Source organism: Oncorhynchus tshawytscha, linkage group LG32, assembly GCF_018296145.1.
Source record: "Oncorhynchus tshawytscha isolate Ot180627B linkage group LG32, Otsh_v2.0, whole genome shotgun sequence".
Lineage (NCBI taxonomy): Eukaryota > Metazoa > Chordata > Actinopteri > Salmoniformes > Salmonidae > Oncorhynchus > Oncorhynchus tshawytscha.
Window position 1 is genome coordinate 1,087,348 of NC_056460.1, and position 17,801 is coordinate 1,105,148.

At 40.8% G+C, this 17,801-nt stretch overlaps 1 protein-coding gene and 1 long non-coding RNA gene across 2 annotated transcripts; both read right to left on the bottom strand.

The window, feature by feature from the left end:
* Positions 1-376: 376 nt before the first annotated feature.
* Positions 377-4,965, bottom strand: LOC121841606. Its single transcript, XR_006080620.1, has 5 exons — positions 4,691-4,965; positions 1,248-1,287; positions 996-1,136; positions 830-909; positions 377-695 (listed from the first exon to the last, which is right to left on the bottom strand). It is a non-coding gene; the product is annotated as an uncharacterized LOC121841606 (long non-coding RNA).
* Positions 4,966-7,403: 2,438 nt separating this feature from the next.
* On the bottom strand, positions 7,404-14,997 carry LOC121841595 (zinc finger protein 180-like). The gene is made up of 2 exons (XM_042310872.1): positions 14,346-14,997; positions 7,404-8,935 (listed from the first exon to the last, which is right to left on the bottom strand). Exon 2 carries the CDS (start codon positions 8,885-8,887, stop codon positions 8,042-8,044), a length of 846 nt encoding a protein of 281 aa, XP_042166806.1. The 5' UTR covers positions 8,888-8,935; positions 14,346-14,997; the 3' UTR covers positions 7,404-8,041.
* Positions 14,998-17,801: the final 2,804 nt, after the last annotated feature.

Below are 17,801 nucleotides of genomic sequence, written 5' to 3' on the forward strand. Positions count from 1 at the left end.
GCTAATTGGATTTTCTCCATCCGGGTACTACATTTGAAATAAAACTGCCCGTAGGCCTGAACATTTTATATTTTCTTCCCAGTATGAGAGGTGTTGCTAGATTTATTGAATAAACATTTTTTCCAAAAAGTTAGAGAGAAACCAAGGTGGCTGACTAGCTGTTGATGTTGAAGAAGCGTCCCGTCCACTAGATTATACGTCACAGTGACAGAATCACCTGAAAGACGCACATCGCCATCTGCTGACTGGAGTTGGTATCGCAGTTGAGAAAATACTTTCAGACAAAAGCTAAAAAGCGACTGCCTCTAAAACCATCGACTCCTTTTGAAAACGGGCGATGTGGCATCAGAAACATTTATTATCGTGTAAAATGTACTACAAAGTGAAGCTAAATAGAATAACTTTGGTCATACCCAGTCAGCACGTGACATCGAATTATGGGCGATATCAGGTCTGTCTGTTGTGGCCGCTATTTCATTAATCCCTCTCATCCCCAGAGCACAGTAAACTTAAGAACATGTGTTTTTCTGAAATTTAAGGGAAAATAAAAAATCCAGCACTAGCAGAGCCCCAAGTCCCATGGGGACGTCCTCGAGGGCGTGGATGTTCTCCCCATCAAAGGCCAGCGGGATTTCACTCTCATGGTGAAATGGATTTCCGCCGATGTGCAGTAAAGGATTGAAGAGCGGTGAAATCTGTGTCAACAAAAGTAAGAAAAGATTAATACACATACAATTAACAAAGACCATAACAAATGTTCAGCTGTAGTTTTATATAAGCGTGCACACCTATGTTTATGAAGAAACAGATGATTTGTGCATAGGCATACCTTGTCACGGGCGTAAAGGCCACTCGGGTCCTCATTGAAGATGTTGGGCAAGAGCAGAATCGCTGCTGTGGTCTCCAGTCCTAGTAAAGTAAAGCAATGATCTTACTACACTTGCTAATTTTATTACAAAATACATTAGAGAAAGGGAAGGAATAAGAGCAAGTACCTCTTCTGTATTGTCCTTCAGGGACTGTCAAAATAGCAGGAAGATGTCCTCACCCCTGCCTCGCCTCTCTACCTCCGCTAGTCCTTGAATTATATTTTTGTCTATATCCATTCCATGGACTTGATTAATTTCTGAGAAGATCTGAAAAGATAATTTGCACACATTTGTATGCTAATAGATTTCAGTTTGTATTGACTGCTATGTAGGTTAAATGTTCACTTCAAATGCAGCTGTCCTACAACATATCTGTACCTTCTTCTTGATCCCAATTGCAGTGTGTCCATGTTCTGTCCTATAAGAATTTCAAAGAAAGAGAAAATGTGTCAAAGAATAGTCTTACAAGCATTAAAACAAATATATATATATTAAATAAATATTGAAAGATAAAAGGCATCGACATACAATTTAATGCAAAATAGAAGAACATATTGGAGAAAGCATTAGCCAATACAGTACTGCCATACAGGCCTAATATCACATTTCAAGATATCATTGCACACATTGTTCAATGTTTTATCAGGCTGACTTGAAAGATTATACGTAACATTTTCTGCGTGGCAATACTGTGTTTGGATTCTGAAGAGCATTTATATAAAAGAGGTAGTCTAGACACTGTATTAATACCATTATGCATTTGAATCCAATCTACAACTTCCATCTAAGATATTAATTTCCCTCCACGAGGGGGCGGACATGTAACGTTTCCAAATGGGATAGTTTTGTACATGTAACGTTTCCAAAATGGGATAGTAATTGTCCATGTAATGTTTCCAAAATGGGATAGTATTGTCTATGTAACGTTTCCAAAATGGGATAGTATTGTACATGTAACGTTTCCAAAATGGGATAGTATTATCCATGTAACGTTTCCAAAATGGGATAGTATTGTCCATGTAACGTTTCCAAAATGGGATAGTATTGTACATGTTACGTTATGACCCCTTGTGAGTTAATAGTATTGCATCATGTAGCAGGCTATATAAAGAGGAAGACCTCCATTGACGATTCAGTTCGTTGTAACATCTCATCTGGACAGGTCACCGTACACAGTTAGTTAACGTTAGCTAGTTCATTCTTACAAAAGTGAGAAAGGCTTTAGTCCGGCTCTATTCCATAGGCGGCGATTTTGTGTCCCAAGAACAAGACCTCTGATTGTGCAAAAGTGCATTTTTCATTGAGTGTCAGGCCAGTCTCCTGGAGTCGGGTCAGAACTGCTGTGAGCCTTACATCATGTTCTGCTCTGTCCCTTCCGCACACGAGCACATTGTCCGCGTGGACTATGACGCCACTCAGCCCATCCAACAGCTGGGACATGAGTCTTTGGAAATGCTCAGGACCCGAAACCAAATGGCAAAACATTAAAACAGTAACGGCCAAACGGTGTTTTAAACGTTGTGAGCGCCCTACTCTGATGACAGCGGTATCTGGCAGAAATCTGAGCGGGCATCCAGCTTTGTGAAGACTTGTGAGCCATCCAACTGAGCCAGTGACTGCTCCACTGATGGTAAGATGTGTCTCTCTCTGCAGAGTGCCTCATTCAAGTTAGTCATGTCCACACAGATCCTTATTTGGCTTTTGGGACCACCACCATACCTGCACTCCAGTCTGTGGGACTCTCTATTTTAGACACCACCCCAATTTCTTCCATCGTCAACCAACTCTTCCTTTACTCTGGCCAATAAAGGGATAGGCACCCGCCGGGGGGTGGTAAGGGCATAGGGGACAGCATCCTCTTTCAGGCAGATTTTGTAGTCACCTTCTATCCTTCCTAGACCAGAAAACACTTTTGGGAATTTCTTTTTGAAAACCTCACCTGGGTCCACCAGTTCGCTCACTCTCTCAATGAGTTGCAATACTTCAATTGCTGGCAGCCCCAGCTAGAGTCAATGACGAAGACAGGCTGGATGGCACTTTTATCTTTACTCTCCAGTTCAATCACCAAGTGCCCTACCACTGGTAAAATCTTATTACTGGGCCCGTACAGTTTTGTTTGTATAGAGCAAAGGGCCATCTCCGCTATAGCTATACAGCCTAGTTGGGATAGCTGTCACTGCTGCCCCAGTGTCTAGTTTAAATGACACAACCTCCCCATTGAGTTTAATGTCTGAATGCCAGCCAGCGTTGTTTCCCTTTACTTCTCCCAGAAAGATGCTGTCCTGCTGTACCTCCTCTGAGACCTCATGCATTTGCTTTAATCGACAGACAGCTGAAAAGTGTCCTCTCCTGTGACATTTCCTGCATTCCGCATCCTTTGCTGGGCAATCTTTCAATCTGTGGAAAGGGGATTTCCTGCATTTGCGACAAACACTTGAACTAGCTACTGGTGCTGTCTGTGATTGTTTTCTCCACGTCTGTCTCTGTTCTGTGTTCCCCTCCGTTTTTTTTTTTAGCTCGGTATGAAAATGCATTTATTTCCTTGTCTGCTGTCTTTTTACTGTCTCACTCTGCCTAACCTGGTTTACAGCTTTGGACAAGGTAAGCTGGGAATCCAACTAACTTTTCAGAAAGTTATATATTTCTTATTCCCACTACAATCCGATCTCTGATCAGCTCTTCCCTGAGCGCGCCAAACTGACAATGTTCTGCTAGTTTGTGAACAGCTGTGATAAAACTGTCGGTGGTTTCACCCTGCTCCTGTTTGCGCATATTAAACCTAGCTCTCTCAAAAATAATGTTGTGTCTCCTACAAAATGCGTTTCAAAAGTCTTTAAACGGCACTGTAGTTAAGTTTCTCTTCCTCAGTCAACCGTGAAGCATTTAATATATCCTCGGCTTCATCACCCATAGAGTAGATCAGTGTATTAACTTTAAACGCCTCATTTTTCACGTTGAAGCCTGATGCTACCCTGTACCTTTCAAAGCGCCTGATCCAGTTCGGCCAGTTTTTAATGTCCATACAAACAAAATTATCCAGGGGACTAATGCGAAATCCGTCTGCACTAGCCACTGGCCTGTCCGTGTTTGCGCCAGAGCCCGTTTAACTTGGAGACCCAAACCCTGAAATCCCGCCAGCTTCTTCCTTCTTGCAACATGTTGCTTAGCAGTAACTTAGTTAGCAAAATAATTATATGCGCTGATTTATCTCCAACACGGTGCCCTCACTGATTTGAAACAGCCTAAATGCATGATTTACTTGGGACGCCCTTCACGTTTATGTGAATTTCAAAACCACTTCTGACACCATGTAGTATGATCTAAAATAAGGACGCGCGACAACAAGGTTCTAGCTCCAGCCTGGTTTATTAACCTAACCCTCGCATGTCCTACATAGGTACGGATACCCCCAAGGGACATCCTACTACAAACCAGAATTGTCTTCGTTATTCATTAGTATGTTATATTATTATATAAATTATTTCGATACATATTCAGAGCCAAACATCAACCCAAACTTACCTTTTTAACTGTTGTACAATATATGGGAAATAATATAGTTGAGGGAAATAATCCAAACCAAGTTGTGCCTCAATAGGACATAACGTTATCTAGCTAGGTAACGGTACTGTTACTGTAGCTCATACAACGCCGACGGTCAAACCCGACTTTCTAATATTTACGGTAATTAACTAAAGTAACGTTATGAAGATGTTCACAGAAAACCAGAATTGTCTTCGTTATTCATTATTAGCATGTTATAGTATTATATAGAAATGATTTCGAGACATATTCAGAGCCAAACATCAACCCAACTTAACCTTTCTAACTTGTTGTTGCATCCAAACTTGTCACCATCGTTTTCAGTTGTAATTACGAAGTTCCCGGAAGAAGTCCAGCAACAACGGAGGTTCCTCGATGAACCCACCTTCTAACAAGCTCTTTGAAGAACCTTTTGGGGCTGTTTTTCATTGACCAAGAACCCTACGGTTCTTAGGGGATCTGACAACAACTCCAGTTGAACCCTTCATTTTTAGAGTTTTATTCGGCTCTATTTACTCTCAGATTCAAAACATGCTGATTAGCATCAACGATCAAGTCAGCTGCTGCTGCTCCAATACAGTATGAGGTGAGACGGTGAACTGACGTTGAACCGGGCAGTCAGTCATTCATGTAGTAGGAAGATGATGTTCAACTAGATATAAATCAGACCCAGCCTGAACTGTGTGATGTAGTAGGGACTTGTAGTTTCTCTAGAGATAAATCAGACCCAGAATGAACAGTGTGATGTAGTAGGGAGTTGTAGTTTCCAACAGAGCAATATTCCACATAGTTTAGGCATAAAACGTAATTAACTACAATGACCATAATCCATTGCGTGCCTATTTGTCTTGTCTGTGTTTCTTTTACACCTGCTATGTAAAAGAGACAGAATAATGCACAATAGTCAATGCTATCGGGGATATCTCAACCTTAAACCCCGACCTTAACCATTTTAAATGTCAACTTCAATGGGCTAGGGACGTCCCAAGGATGTATCTCTATCTGAAAATACATGATCTAAGTGATTGATAGTTGGTATTCAGCAGTCATAAAGCCTTATTTACTTTAATAAACTACTAAAATAGTGATTTTGTCAGACAGCATAGACAGCTGCTCTACACTTTGACTGACTGATCTATTCATCCTTCCATCCCCTCCTCAGCCTTCCTGTCCTCTGAAGACCCAGTGAGGTGGAGCTCAGTCAGAGAGCTGTTGAGGGACTGGTTAGGAAGAACACTTCTACAGCCAGAGAAGTGAGAGGTCACACATGGTTTAGATGGTAAATATTTATGTCCCCTTAGCAGTTCATCACGTCAGCAAAAGGGAATATGTTCCATCTATGTTTATTTACATGAGTACAAATTGTCCGTGGATATTGGTGTAATTTCCCACCCATTTCCTCTCAGGCACACTCATTTGTTCTTTGCTATTGTGAAGGTCATTTGTGTAAAATGTACTTTTCCCCACTACTCTTTACATTGCTTATGCATATTCAGTGGCCTGACTGCATCCAGACTATGCCAAAGGCCCATCCTGGTAGATCTGAAACTAATGCAGCTTGGAGTGATCAGATGACAGAAGTCACATTTAGGTGCCAGGTGTAACTGAGGCCGTAGATGCTCCATATCCATTACTTGAGTGTTTAATATGACTAAATGTGTTTCTGTGTTGCAGGGGCAGTCAATAAATGGAACAGCAAGGCCACAGAACATGACATAAGCAGAGCTGTGGGAGACCACCTCAAGCCCCTGGTAGAGCCAGGGGTGGTGTTTACCACTCCTTCAACAGGCTTGAAAAGTGAGATTGAAACTGTTTTTCATACTAAGATGGGCCAAGAGTCTGTTGATTGGCCTGTCATTGGGTTCATTTGACTCACAATATGTTCAAATCAAGCTTTATTTATACAGCACATTTCAGACATGGATGCAACCCACTGGAAACAGGAAAAGAAAAACCCACACCAAACTTAAAGACAGGAAGCAAGCCAAAAAGGTGGCTCAACTAAAGGTGTTGACTCTCCACATCTATCAAGACAACTGGAGCACTCTTAAATAGAACCTGGACCAGCTCAGGTGAAACACCTTCCCACTAACGAGATGGACAAGCCAGCACAGGTGAAACATATACTGACTAACGAGGTGACACCAATCAGTTCGTCCTACATGCTAGTCCAAGTCCAACCTCAAAACATAAATGGAAAAACCAAAGCCTGTAACACCTTCCCCCTTAAGACAACAAATATATCCTATATTTTTGTTGGACAAGTTTGCTTACCACCAACAGAAAAAAACTTCCATTTCACATTATAATCAACTACAATGCTTCACCTTCACCAATATAAACATGGCGTCTACTGGCTGTCAACAATTAAAAACAAGAAAAAACACATTTCTAAATAATAATATACAATTTTCTCATTTTTCTTTCTATAGAATCCTAAAACTCACTAGCTTCTAGAACTCTCATCTTCCTAAAAACTCACTAGCCTCTAGAACTCTCATCTTCCTAAAACTCACTAGCTTCTAGAACTCATCTTCCTAAAAACTCACTAGCTTCTAGTCCACTTGGAACGAGTCCAAACAAAACCCATCTCCAATACAGAAAAACGTGCAGTCACAAATTGTGATCAAATGTACACCCGGACATTTGTTAATATGTATTGGCAATAATTCACTTAATTGTCAGGCATTGAATAATAAAACATGTATCTTTTGTCAGGCTGAATGTTTGAAATATGAGGTGATTTGAGACATGCGTCTTCAGTAGTGGAATAAAGACAATTAGCAATTGAATGTTGTCAAGAAAGATGGTTAATAAAATTGATTATAGACCAATTTATTATACTTTGTCCATGTGTATTTATTTATTTATTTTAACCTTCATTTTAACAGGAACCGAAAGGTTGCTGGACTGGATCCCGAGCTGACAAGGTAAAAATCTGTCATTCTGCACATAAACAAGGCAGTTAACCCACTGCTCCCTGTTAGGCCGTCATTGTAAATAAGTCAGTTAAGAACAAATTCTGGCTTACAATGACAGCCCAACGCTCTAACCACTAGGATACCTGCAAGTAAGTTGAAATTAAGTTATTTTAAAGTCATTGAAAAAAAAACCCCAAAATACATATCTTCAACCGAACGTATATTGGACGTCGGGCATAGTCTTCTTTTGAACGTCTTTTCAATGACATTTTGCTCCATGGGAAAGCACGATGTCAAACCAGTGTTAACGTGTCCAAATCAATAACCAATACGCAGAAACAGTTTGGGATAAATTGAAAACCTAAACATAACATGTGCTATATACCTAAACATCTGCCACAATAATCATGTTATTTGTATGTTTTAAACAAGCTCCTTATAAACTGCAGTGGGTCACCAACGTGGTAAGTGTAACACAACTCAACACAACTTTCAATTCAGAGCCTGGATTTTTCCCCCGAAAGCTAATATCCATATCATGTTGATATCAATTGATAAGGGGGCAAACATTTAGGCTTCTACATTGTGACATGATTAAAATACTCCTAGTACAATGTTAAAACATTGACAGTAATTCATTGATATCATGTGTGTTCTCTGGTGTTGTACCAGGCTGTTGGACTGAGTAAAACTCTTCCAACATGGATTTCAGCTACAGGATGTCTCTCCTGTGTGTGTTCTCTGGTGTATAGTCAGCTGCCCAGATGTAGCAAAACTCTTCCCACATTGACCACAGCTATAGGGTTTCTCTCCTGTGTGTGTTCTCTGGTGTGATATCAGGTTGCTTAGCTGAGTAAAACTCTTCCCACATTGATCACAGCTATAGGGTTTCTCTCCTGTGTGTGTTCTCTGGTGTGATATCAGGTTGCTTTGCTGAGTAAAACTCTTCCCACAGTGAGTACAGCTAAAAGGTTTCTCTCCTGTGTGTATTCTCTGGTGTCGAGTCAGATTTCTATATGTAGTAAAAATCTTCCCACATTCATCACAGCTAAACGGTTTCTCTCCTGTGTGTGTTCTCTGGTGTGAAATCAGGTTGCTTAGCTGAGTAAAACTCTTCCCACATTGAGAACAGCTATAAGGTCTCTCGCCTGTGTGTGTTCTCTGGTGTGATATCAGGATGCTTAGCTGAGTAAAACTCTTCCCACATTGATCACAGCTATAAGGATTATCTCCTGTGTGTGTTCTCTGGTGTAGTATCAGGCTGGTTGAATGACTAAAACTCTTACCACATTCAGTACAGCTAAAAGGTTTCTCTCCTGTGTGTGTTCTCTGGTGTATCTTCAGATGGCTGTATTGAACAAAACTCTTCCCACATTGATCACAGCCGTAAGGTTTCTCTCCTGTGTGGATTCTCTGATGAATTTTAATGCCTGATGAGGTGAATCTCTTCCCACAGTCAGAGCAGCAGTGAGTTCCCTTCCCTGTGGATCTCCGCTGGTGTTTCTTGGACGTGTTCTGATCTGTAGAAACTCTTCTCTGCCTCGTCAGCATCATGAGGTTGTTGAGGCTTCCCAGATGACCCACGGTAGTCCAGTCTCTGTCCTGTGTGAACAAAAAGTCAGACAGATGGTTAAAGGCCCACAACAGTGGAAATCCATTGTAAAAGGTGATTGTACAACAATTGACGTATAATGAAGGTTAAAATTATTTGACAATTGTCTTAAAATGAGCAACAATTGTCATATTTAGTCTTGTTTTCACATTAGTAGTAACATCTATGATAGAAGGCTAAAAATAAAGTTAGTAAAGTTGTTGAAACCCTAAGCAATGTGCCAGACGACTTTGGGTCTCCAATACAGGCCCCCTTCTGTGTTTGCTAAAATTGCGGCATGAGGGTGAAGCACACGCAATTTGGTTGCAGAAACTCCTCCCTGTTAATGACGAAACCACTAGTTATGGATGTAGTATATCTGGTAATGAGGAAACCGCTAGTTATGGATGTAGTATATCTGGTAATGAGGAAACCGCTAGTTATGGATGTAGTACATCTGGTAATGAGGAAACCGCTAGTTATGGATGTAGTACATCTGGTAATGAGGAAACCGCTAGTTATGGATGTAGTACATCTGGTAATGAGGAAACCGCTAGTTATGGATGTAGTATATCTGGTAATGAGGAAACCGCTAGTTATGGATGTAGTACATCTGGTAATGAGAATACCACTACTTATGGATGTAGTATATCTGGTAATTAGGAAACCGCTAGTTATGGATGTAGTGCAGTGGGGCAAAAAAGTATTTAGTCAGCCATCAATTGTGCATGTTCTCCCACTTAAAAATATGAGAGAGGCCTGTAATTTTCATCATAGGTACACTTCAACTATGACAGACAAAATTAGGAAAAAAATCCAGAAAATCACATTGTAGGATTTTTTATGAATTTATTTGCAAATGATGGTGGAAAATAAGTATTTGGTCACCTACAAACAAGCAAGATTTCTGGCTCTCACAGACCTCTAACTTCTTCAAGAGGCTCCTCTGTCCTCCACTCATTACCTGTATTAATGGCACCTGTTTGAACTTGTTATCAGTATAAAAGACACCTGTCCACAACCTCAAACAGTCACACTCCAAACTCCACTATGGCCAAGACCAAAGAGCTGTCAAAGGACACCAGAAACAAAATTGTAGACCTGCACCAGGCTGGGAAGACTGAATCTGCAATAGGTAAGCAGCTTGGTTTGAAGAAATCAACTGTGGGAGCAATTATTAGGAAATGGAAGACATACAAGACCACTGATAATCTCCCTCGATCTGGGGCTCCATGCAAGATCTCACCCCGTGGGGTCAAAATGATCACAAGAACGGTGAGCAAAAATCCCAGAACCACACGGGGGGGACCTAGTGAATGACCTGCAGAGAGCTGGGACCAAAGTAACAAAGCCTACCATCAGTAACACACTACACCGCCAGGGACTCAAATCCTGCAGTGCCAGATGTACTGGCTTAAGCAGGGGGACACATGTCCAGGCCCGTCTGAAGTTTGCTAGAGAGGATTTGGATGATCCAGAAGAAGATTGGGAGAATGTCATATGGTCAGATGAAACCAAAATATAACTTTTTGGTAAAAACTCAACTCGTCGTGTTTGGAGGACAAAGAATGCTGAGTTGCATCCAAAGAACACCATACCTACTGTGAAGCATGGGGGTGGAAACATCATGCTTTGGGGCTGTTTTTCTGCAAAGGGACCAGGACGACTGATCCGTGTAAATGAAAGAATGAATGGGGCCATGTATCGTGACATTTTGAGTGAAAACCTCCTTCCATCAGCAAGGGCATTCAAGATGAAACGTGGCTGGGTCTTTCAGCATGACAATGATCCCAAACACACAGCCCGGGCAATTTGAAGGAGTGGCTTCGTAAGAAGCATTTCAAGGTCCTAGAGTGGCCTAGCCAGTCTCCAGATCTCAACCCCATAGAAAATCTTTGGAGGGAGTTGAAAATCTGTGTTGCCAAGCAACAGCCCCAAAACATCACTGCTCTAGAGGAGACCTGCATGGAGGAATGGGACAAAATACCAGCAACAGTGTGTGAAAACCTTGTGAAGACTTACAGAAAACGTTTGACCTCTGTCATTGCCAACAAAGGGTATATAACAAAGTATTGAGATAAACTTTTGTTATTGACCAAATACTTATTTTCCACCATAATTTGCAAATAAATTCATTACAAATCCTACAATGTGATTTTCTGGATTTTTTTTCTCATTTTGTCAGTCATAGTTGAAGTGTACCTATGATGGAAATTACAGGCCTCTCATCTTTTTAAGTGGGAGAACTTGCACAATTGGTGGCTGACTAAATACTTTTTTGCCCCACTGTATATCTGATAATGAGGAAACCGCTAGTTATGGATGTAGTATATCTGGTAATGAGGAAACCACTAGTTACTGATGTAGTATATCTGGTAATGAGGAAACCACTAGTTATGGATGTCGTATATCTGGTAATGAGGAAACCACTAGTTATGGATGGAGTATATCTGGTAATGAGGAAACCACTAGTTATGGATGTAGTATATCTGGTAATGAGGAAACCACTAGTTATGGATGTAGTATATCCAGTGGTGGGCCGTCAGGGCCTTCTCTGCTGGCCTAAACATCATCAGAATATATATTTTAAAAAATATATATTTTCCCACAAATATGTATTAAATTATTCCCCAGAGTAAGAGTTATACTCTTCATTTCATAGCTTTCCTCTTGGTTGCACTGCTTCCTGCCCCAGGTTGAGATTTGGAGGGCTGGTCTTTATGTTAGATCTTTTATCCAATCATATTCAGCCATCATGTGTTGCCAGGGGTCTAAAATCTGCCCTCAGGCCTTCAGAATCAACAGTGCAGGCGCTTGTAGTTTAAAGTGAATGGAAATGAAAATTTAGTGTCAACCAATCAGCTTTAGAGTTGGCTATTGTATGCCTGCTGGCTGGCTCCAGTGTTACACAGGAGCCAGCTAGCAGGCGTAGTGCGTGCACGTATTTTGATTGGATTACCAATATTGAGAGGCAAGTCCTATGGGCAGGTCTATGCAGAACCTCAGAACTAGGAAACTGAATTTGATAAACGAAATAATACGCGTACTACTAAGCTGTTTTTTCAACCCACAATGGCGGAAGGAGGAGAAGATATCGATTTGGTCGAGGATATAATTATAATGCCATTCTCAAAACAAACTTTTCAAGAAAAGTTAGACATTGTAAGGAGAGGTCGCCCGACGCCAACGCTACAAAGCCTGTCAGAGGTGGGAAAGGGGTTTGTTCGCCACTTTCAAAGTTCCAACTACGAGCGCTATCAATGGCTCACAGGCTCCGAGAAGCACTGCAAACTGTACTGCTGGGAATGCAAGTGATCGATTTGGTGTTTGGAGCCACACTGGCTTTCCAATCTTGAGTTGTCTAACCAAGGCAGCAACGAGACACCAAAGTACGGCTGGCCACTTACAAGTAATGGTGCTTTTGAAAACTTTTGGGGACACCCGAGTGGATCTACAGCTCAACGAACAAGTGCACAGGGCAACGGAGCTGCACAATGAAAAGGTGAAAAAAAATAGGGAAATATTGAAAAGACTCATTGATTGTGTCATGTTTTTGGGTAAACAGGAGCTGTATTTTTGGGGGGGATTTAAAGCTCAAAGTTTGTGGACCAGAAATGGATTGAAGAAGAATATTAATATAACTCTGTTGCACTCGACTATGTTCTTGCCTATTAGTTGAACTGTACTGTATTGTACTCTTCCCCTGCAATTCTCTGAATAAAAATGTCAATTTCAAGGTGACGCAACTCCTGGTTATACTGCGTTTCTGTCTAAATGTATAGTGTCTAGAGCCATGGCATCATAATGATGGTAATAAGAGGTGGATTAATTTGGGTGGGACTGTGTAGGACCTCACTGAAGGCCCAGGCCCCAGGCACGCCACTGAGTATATCTGGTAATGAGGAAACCAATAGTTATGGATGGAGTATATCTGGTAATGAGGAAATCGCTAGTTATGGATGTAGTGTATCTGGTAATGAGGAAACCACTAGTTATGGATGTAGTATATCTGGTAATGAGGAAACCGCTAGTTATGGATGTAGTATATCTGGTCATGAGGAAACCACTAGTTATGGATGTCGTATATCTGGTAATGAGGAAACCACTAGTTATGGATGTAGTATATCTGGTAATGAGGAAACCGCTAGTTATGGATGTAGTATATCTGGTAATGAGGAAACCACTACTTATGGATGTAGTACATCTGGTAATGAGGAAACCACTACTTATGGATGTAGTACATCTGGTAATGAGGAAACCACTACTTATGGATGTAGTATATCTGGTATTGAGGAATGGATGTTATGTGCAGTGGGGCAAAAAAGTATTTAGTCAGCCATCAATTGTGCATGTTCTCCCACTTAAAAATATGAGAGAGGCCTGTAATTTTCATCATAGGTACACTTCAACTATGACAGACAAAATTAGGAAAAAAATCCAGAAAATCACATTGTAGGATTTTTTATGAATTTATTTGCAAATGATGGTGGAAAATAAGTATTATTGGTGTAGAGAGGATAACAAAGGAGAGGGATCCCAAATGTGGATAGGAAGATAAATATTATTTTAAAATACAGGAATTTTACAACTTTAGCTTTCTAGGTCAAGCCAGTAGGTTACAGTAGGTTGTAACTCTCTAGGTCATGTCAGTGGGTTACAGTAGGTTGTATCTCTCTAGGTCATGCCAGTAGGATACAGTAGGCTTTATCCAAGTGGAAAAAAATTGTCAACCCAATGTGGAAAGTGTCGAATTTGGCCAACAACAAATGAATGGCTCATTTGCTACGTGAGGTTTACTTGATCTAACAGAAGTTTCATAATGATTAAGTTGTTATGTGGACACGTGACATACCGACAACTCTGATAAAAACACTATAGAAGTTGTCACCAGATCGCTATGCATATTCATGCTAGTAACGTAGCATCTCTCTCCATTGAATTACAGGCGGTTGACGTCAACAACCCTCGTAGAATATAAACAATATATTACAATAATAAGATGTAACCACCAATCCAAAGAAAGGATAGGTGGGAGATAGACAACCCGCATGACCGCTTTGTGGACAACGACTCCCCTTTTTAGGGCAGAGAGACATCTTGTCAGTATATCCATAATCTTTGGTGTAGCCAACCCAACTCTCGCATGGCACTATTGGGGGGCTCGGTGTGTAGTAAATCATCACTACATGAAAATCACTACATGCCGTGCCCCCCAGTCTGCGGTCAGCAGATAGACCCTTCTCAAATATATATGTTAAGTCACTTTTTGGAAACGGGACGGAGAAAACAAAGGGTAGCTTGTTCTCTACGTCGTCTGATTCTAGACATATCAGTCATCATCCTAGAGCCCTCCGTTGAAGAGGTATTGACGGGCCACCTCCAGATATCCAAAGTTAAAAACAAATTTAAGGCGGTACTTACTGGTGTTAATCAGATCTCCTATCTCCACCTCTTCATCTTTCAATGTGACAGTAATCTCCCCTTCCATCTTCACTCCAAAAACTACATCCTCCTCTTTCTCTTCCTCTTCTTTCACTGTAACGTCTTTCTCTTCTTTTTTCACAGAAACAGCCTCACCCTCTACTTCTTGTTTTACTGTGACATCCTCTTCTTCCTTCTCCTCTTTCACGACAATGTTCAGTCCCAGAGCTTCTTTTTCCGTCCAGCAGACCTCCTCTTCTTTAACAGGAGGGGAGATGTTTAGGGAGCTCATGTTCGGGGATGTTAGCTAGCTAGATATCATTAGCGACTAGGCTAATGCTAACTTAACCAGCCAGCTACTATAGCTGACTAATACAAAATAATGTAACGTTAATATTAAATGAAATAGGTTAACAAGTAGATACGACAGAACTGTGTCTAAAACACAGTAGCTAATATACACCGAAAGCGTATAAATAGCTTGAATCTTTCGGCTTATGTTGGCTATCAAACTACCGAGGTTGTTGACGAGCTGTTTCTGAAGAACCGTCCACTAGATTATACGTCACGCTGGCAGCATCGCCTGAAAGACGCACATCGCCGTCTGCTGACTGGAGGGGAAACGCAGTTGAGGATCATATTTTATTTTCAGATAAAGATTATTTTTAATGGATTTAATTAAATAATACTATTATATTGAGACATACAAAGACAGGAATGTGTTGATTGATTTTAGTGATTATAACATTTTTACTACAGCACATTTAAGGCAGTTTCATTCAGGTTTGAATCTTAAGTATTTCCATGTGTTTTTTTATCCAGCTACTGTCGGACTGTTACTTTCATCAGCAAAGATGGTGTAACAATACATCATGTAGATGTATATAAGAACAGACTGGGTCAAACTTCTCAGACATGGTGTAACAATACATCATGTAGATGTATGTAACAGAACAGACTGGTCTAAGATGCTCCTAAATACTAATAATAATTTTTAATCATGTAGATGTAAATAATGAACAGACTACCCCTAAATAAATCAATGGTGTAACAATATATTTTTTCTGTAGATGTATTTTTTGAACATTCCATCGCATCTAAACTGCTCCTACATGGTGTAACAATACATCATGTAGATGTATATAAGTGGCTGACTGGACTTTCTTCAGCAAAGATGGTGGACAGAAATACATCATGTAGATGTATACCCCGTTCAAATGTTTGGATCAAAGAAATGTCATTGTTTTTGAAAGAAAAGCATTTTTTTTTATAAACAGTGTGTAGGCCTTCTTGTTCTTTAATGGATCAAAGATTTTGTAAACAGTGTTTTTGCATGCAGCAACTCAACCAGTCTCTGAACAGACCTGAAATGGATCAAAGTGTCTGTTACAGAACTGTATGGAAGCAAATTTGGGCTGCAGTAAGGTGCATAATGAATCATGCTAAAACAGGTATCTTTGACAGGAATGTTAGTTAATGGAGAGACAAACCTTTCCTGTTTTTAAATCATAGTTCCTTGTCACAAAAACTGATTTAGCTCAAACACATAAAGAAGGAAAGGTGAATTTCCACAAATTAACATTTCACCAGTAGACCTGTTAATGTGAAATGAATTCCAAGTGAAAAGCTACCTTATGAAGCTGGTTATAAATATGCCAAGAGTATGCAAAGCTGTCATCAAGGCAATCTGTTGTGACTTTCCAAACAGAGGTCAAAAAGAGGTTCAAAGACAGAAAGGAAAGAGGAGCAACAGAGAATTTAGAACAGAAAGGGATAGATGGTAAACCACATAGGAGCAGGTGAAGGCAGCACATGATTAATGTCATTATTATAGATGATGTTCCACACCCCAGTTCATGCACAGCATAACCATTTATGTCATTATTATAGATGATATTCCAAAAGCAACGTTGAGCGTGCTCAGACTGGGGTATGTCATTATTATCAATGATACCTGCAGACGTAGAGACAGATGGAGAGCGTAGCCTTTATGTCATTATTATAGATGATGTTTAACTACCCCATTGTTAACATCAATCTCAGCGTAACGTCTGACTGTCATTTACTAAACCACTGGCCTGTGTTTCAGAGCATCAAATCCATGCTGCATTAGTAAAACTTACTGGCTATGATTTATAAACTGACCTGGGATCATTAACTCCTGGGACTACTGCATCTATCAAATACCAAACTAGTCAAATCAAATTGTATTTGTCATACTTCTGAATAATATAAATCTGACCTGGGATGCATTAACTTACAAGTCCTTAGCCAACTATCTGCAGTTCAAGAAATAGAAAATATTTACTAATTAAACTAAAGTAAACAATGAAATAAAAAGTAACACAATAAAATAACAATAACAAGTCTATATACAGGGGTACCGGTATTGAGTCAATGTGCAGGGGTACAGGTTAGTAATGAGGCTATATACAGGGGTGTACTCTATGTACTGAGTCAGATGCAGGGTACAGGTTAGTAATGAGGCTATATAACAGGGGATTTAGGGAGTCAATGTGGGGGCGGGATGAAGTGAAGGTTAGTTGAGGTAATTGAGATAAATTTACATGTAGGTAGGAGTAAAATGACTGCATAGATTAAACAGGAATAGCAGTGTGTAAAAAAATGAGTTGGGGGGTCAATCTAAATAGTCCAGATGGCCATTTGATTACTTGTTCTGAAGTCTTATAGCTTCCTCTGACAAACAATATAGTAGTTATAGGTCCTAATGAAGGAAGTCTTACCTCCAGTGGTTTAGGCCCTCTTGCCTATTCAGCACCTGAAGGTGGAAGGAGCTGTTGCCATACCAGGCGATGATGCAACTTGGTCAACATGCTCTTTTTCAATGGTGAGCTTAAAACCTTTTTGGATCTTTGGACCCATGTCAAATCTTTTAAACAGTCTCCTGAGGGGTAGAAAAGGTGTTGTCCTGCCCTGGAATAAACTGTCTTGGTGTGTTTGGACCATGATAGTTTGTTGGTGTGAATGGCTCTTAAAAGAGCCCGTTGGTTGTGCCCACCTTTCCTGGTAGTCCACAATCATCTCCTTTGTCTTGAATTAAGGGGAGGTTGATGTCCTGGCACCACATTGCCTCTCTTGCTGCATTGTTGGACCTTCCAGAGTCTCCCATCCTGTCCAGCGCAGCAGACTCCTCCTGTCCAGGGACTCCCTCCTGTCTGGCGCTTCCAGAGTCTCCTCCTGGTCCAGCGTTTCCAGAGTCCATCCTGTCCAGAGCTTCCAGAGTCTCAGGTAGCCTGTCCAGCGCACCAGAGCCGCCCTTCAGTCAGGAGCTCCCAGATGACCCCCGTCACCCAGGAGCTGCCAGAGCCCCGTCAGTCAGGAGCTGTCAGAGCCGTCCATCAGTAAGGAGCTGCCAGTTTGCCCTTTATATTCAATGGCCTGCCAGATCCAGGCTGTCAAGGTACGGCGCTGGTAGAGTCTGAACCTAATGCAGTT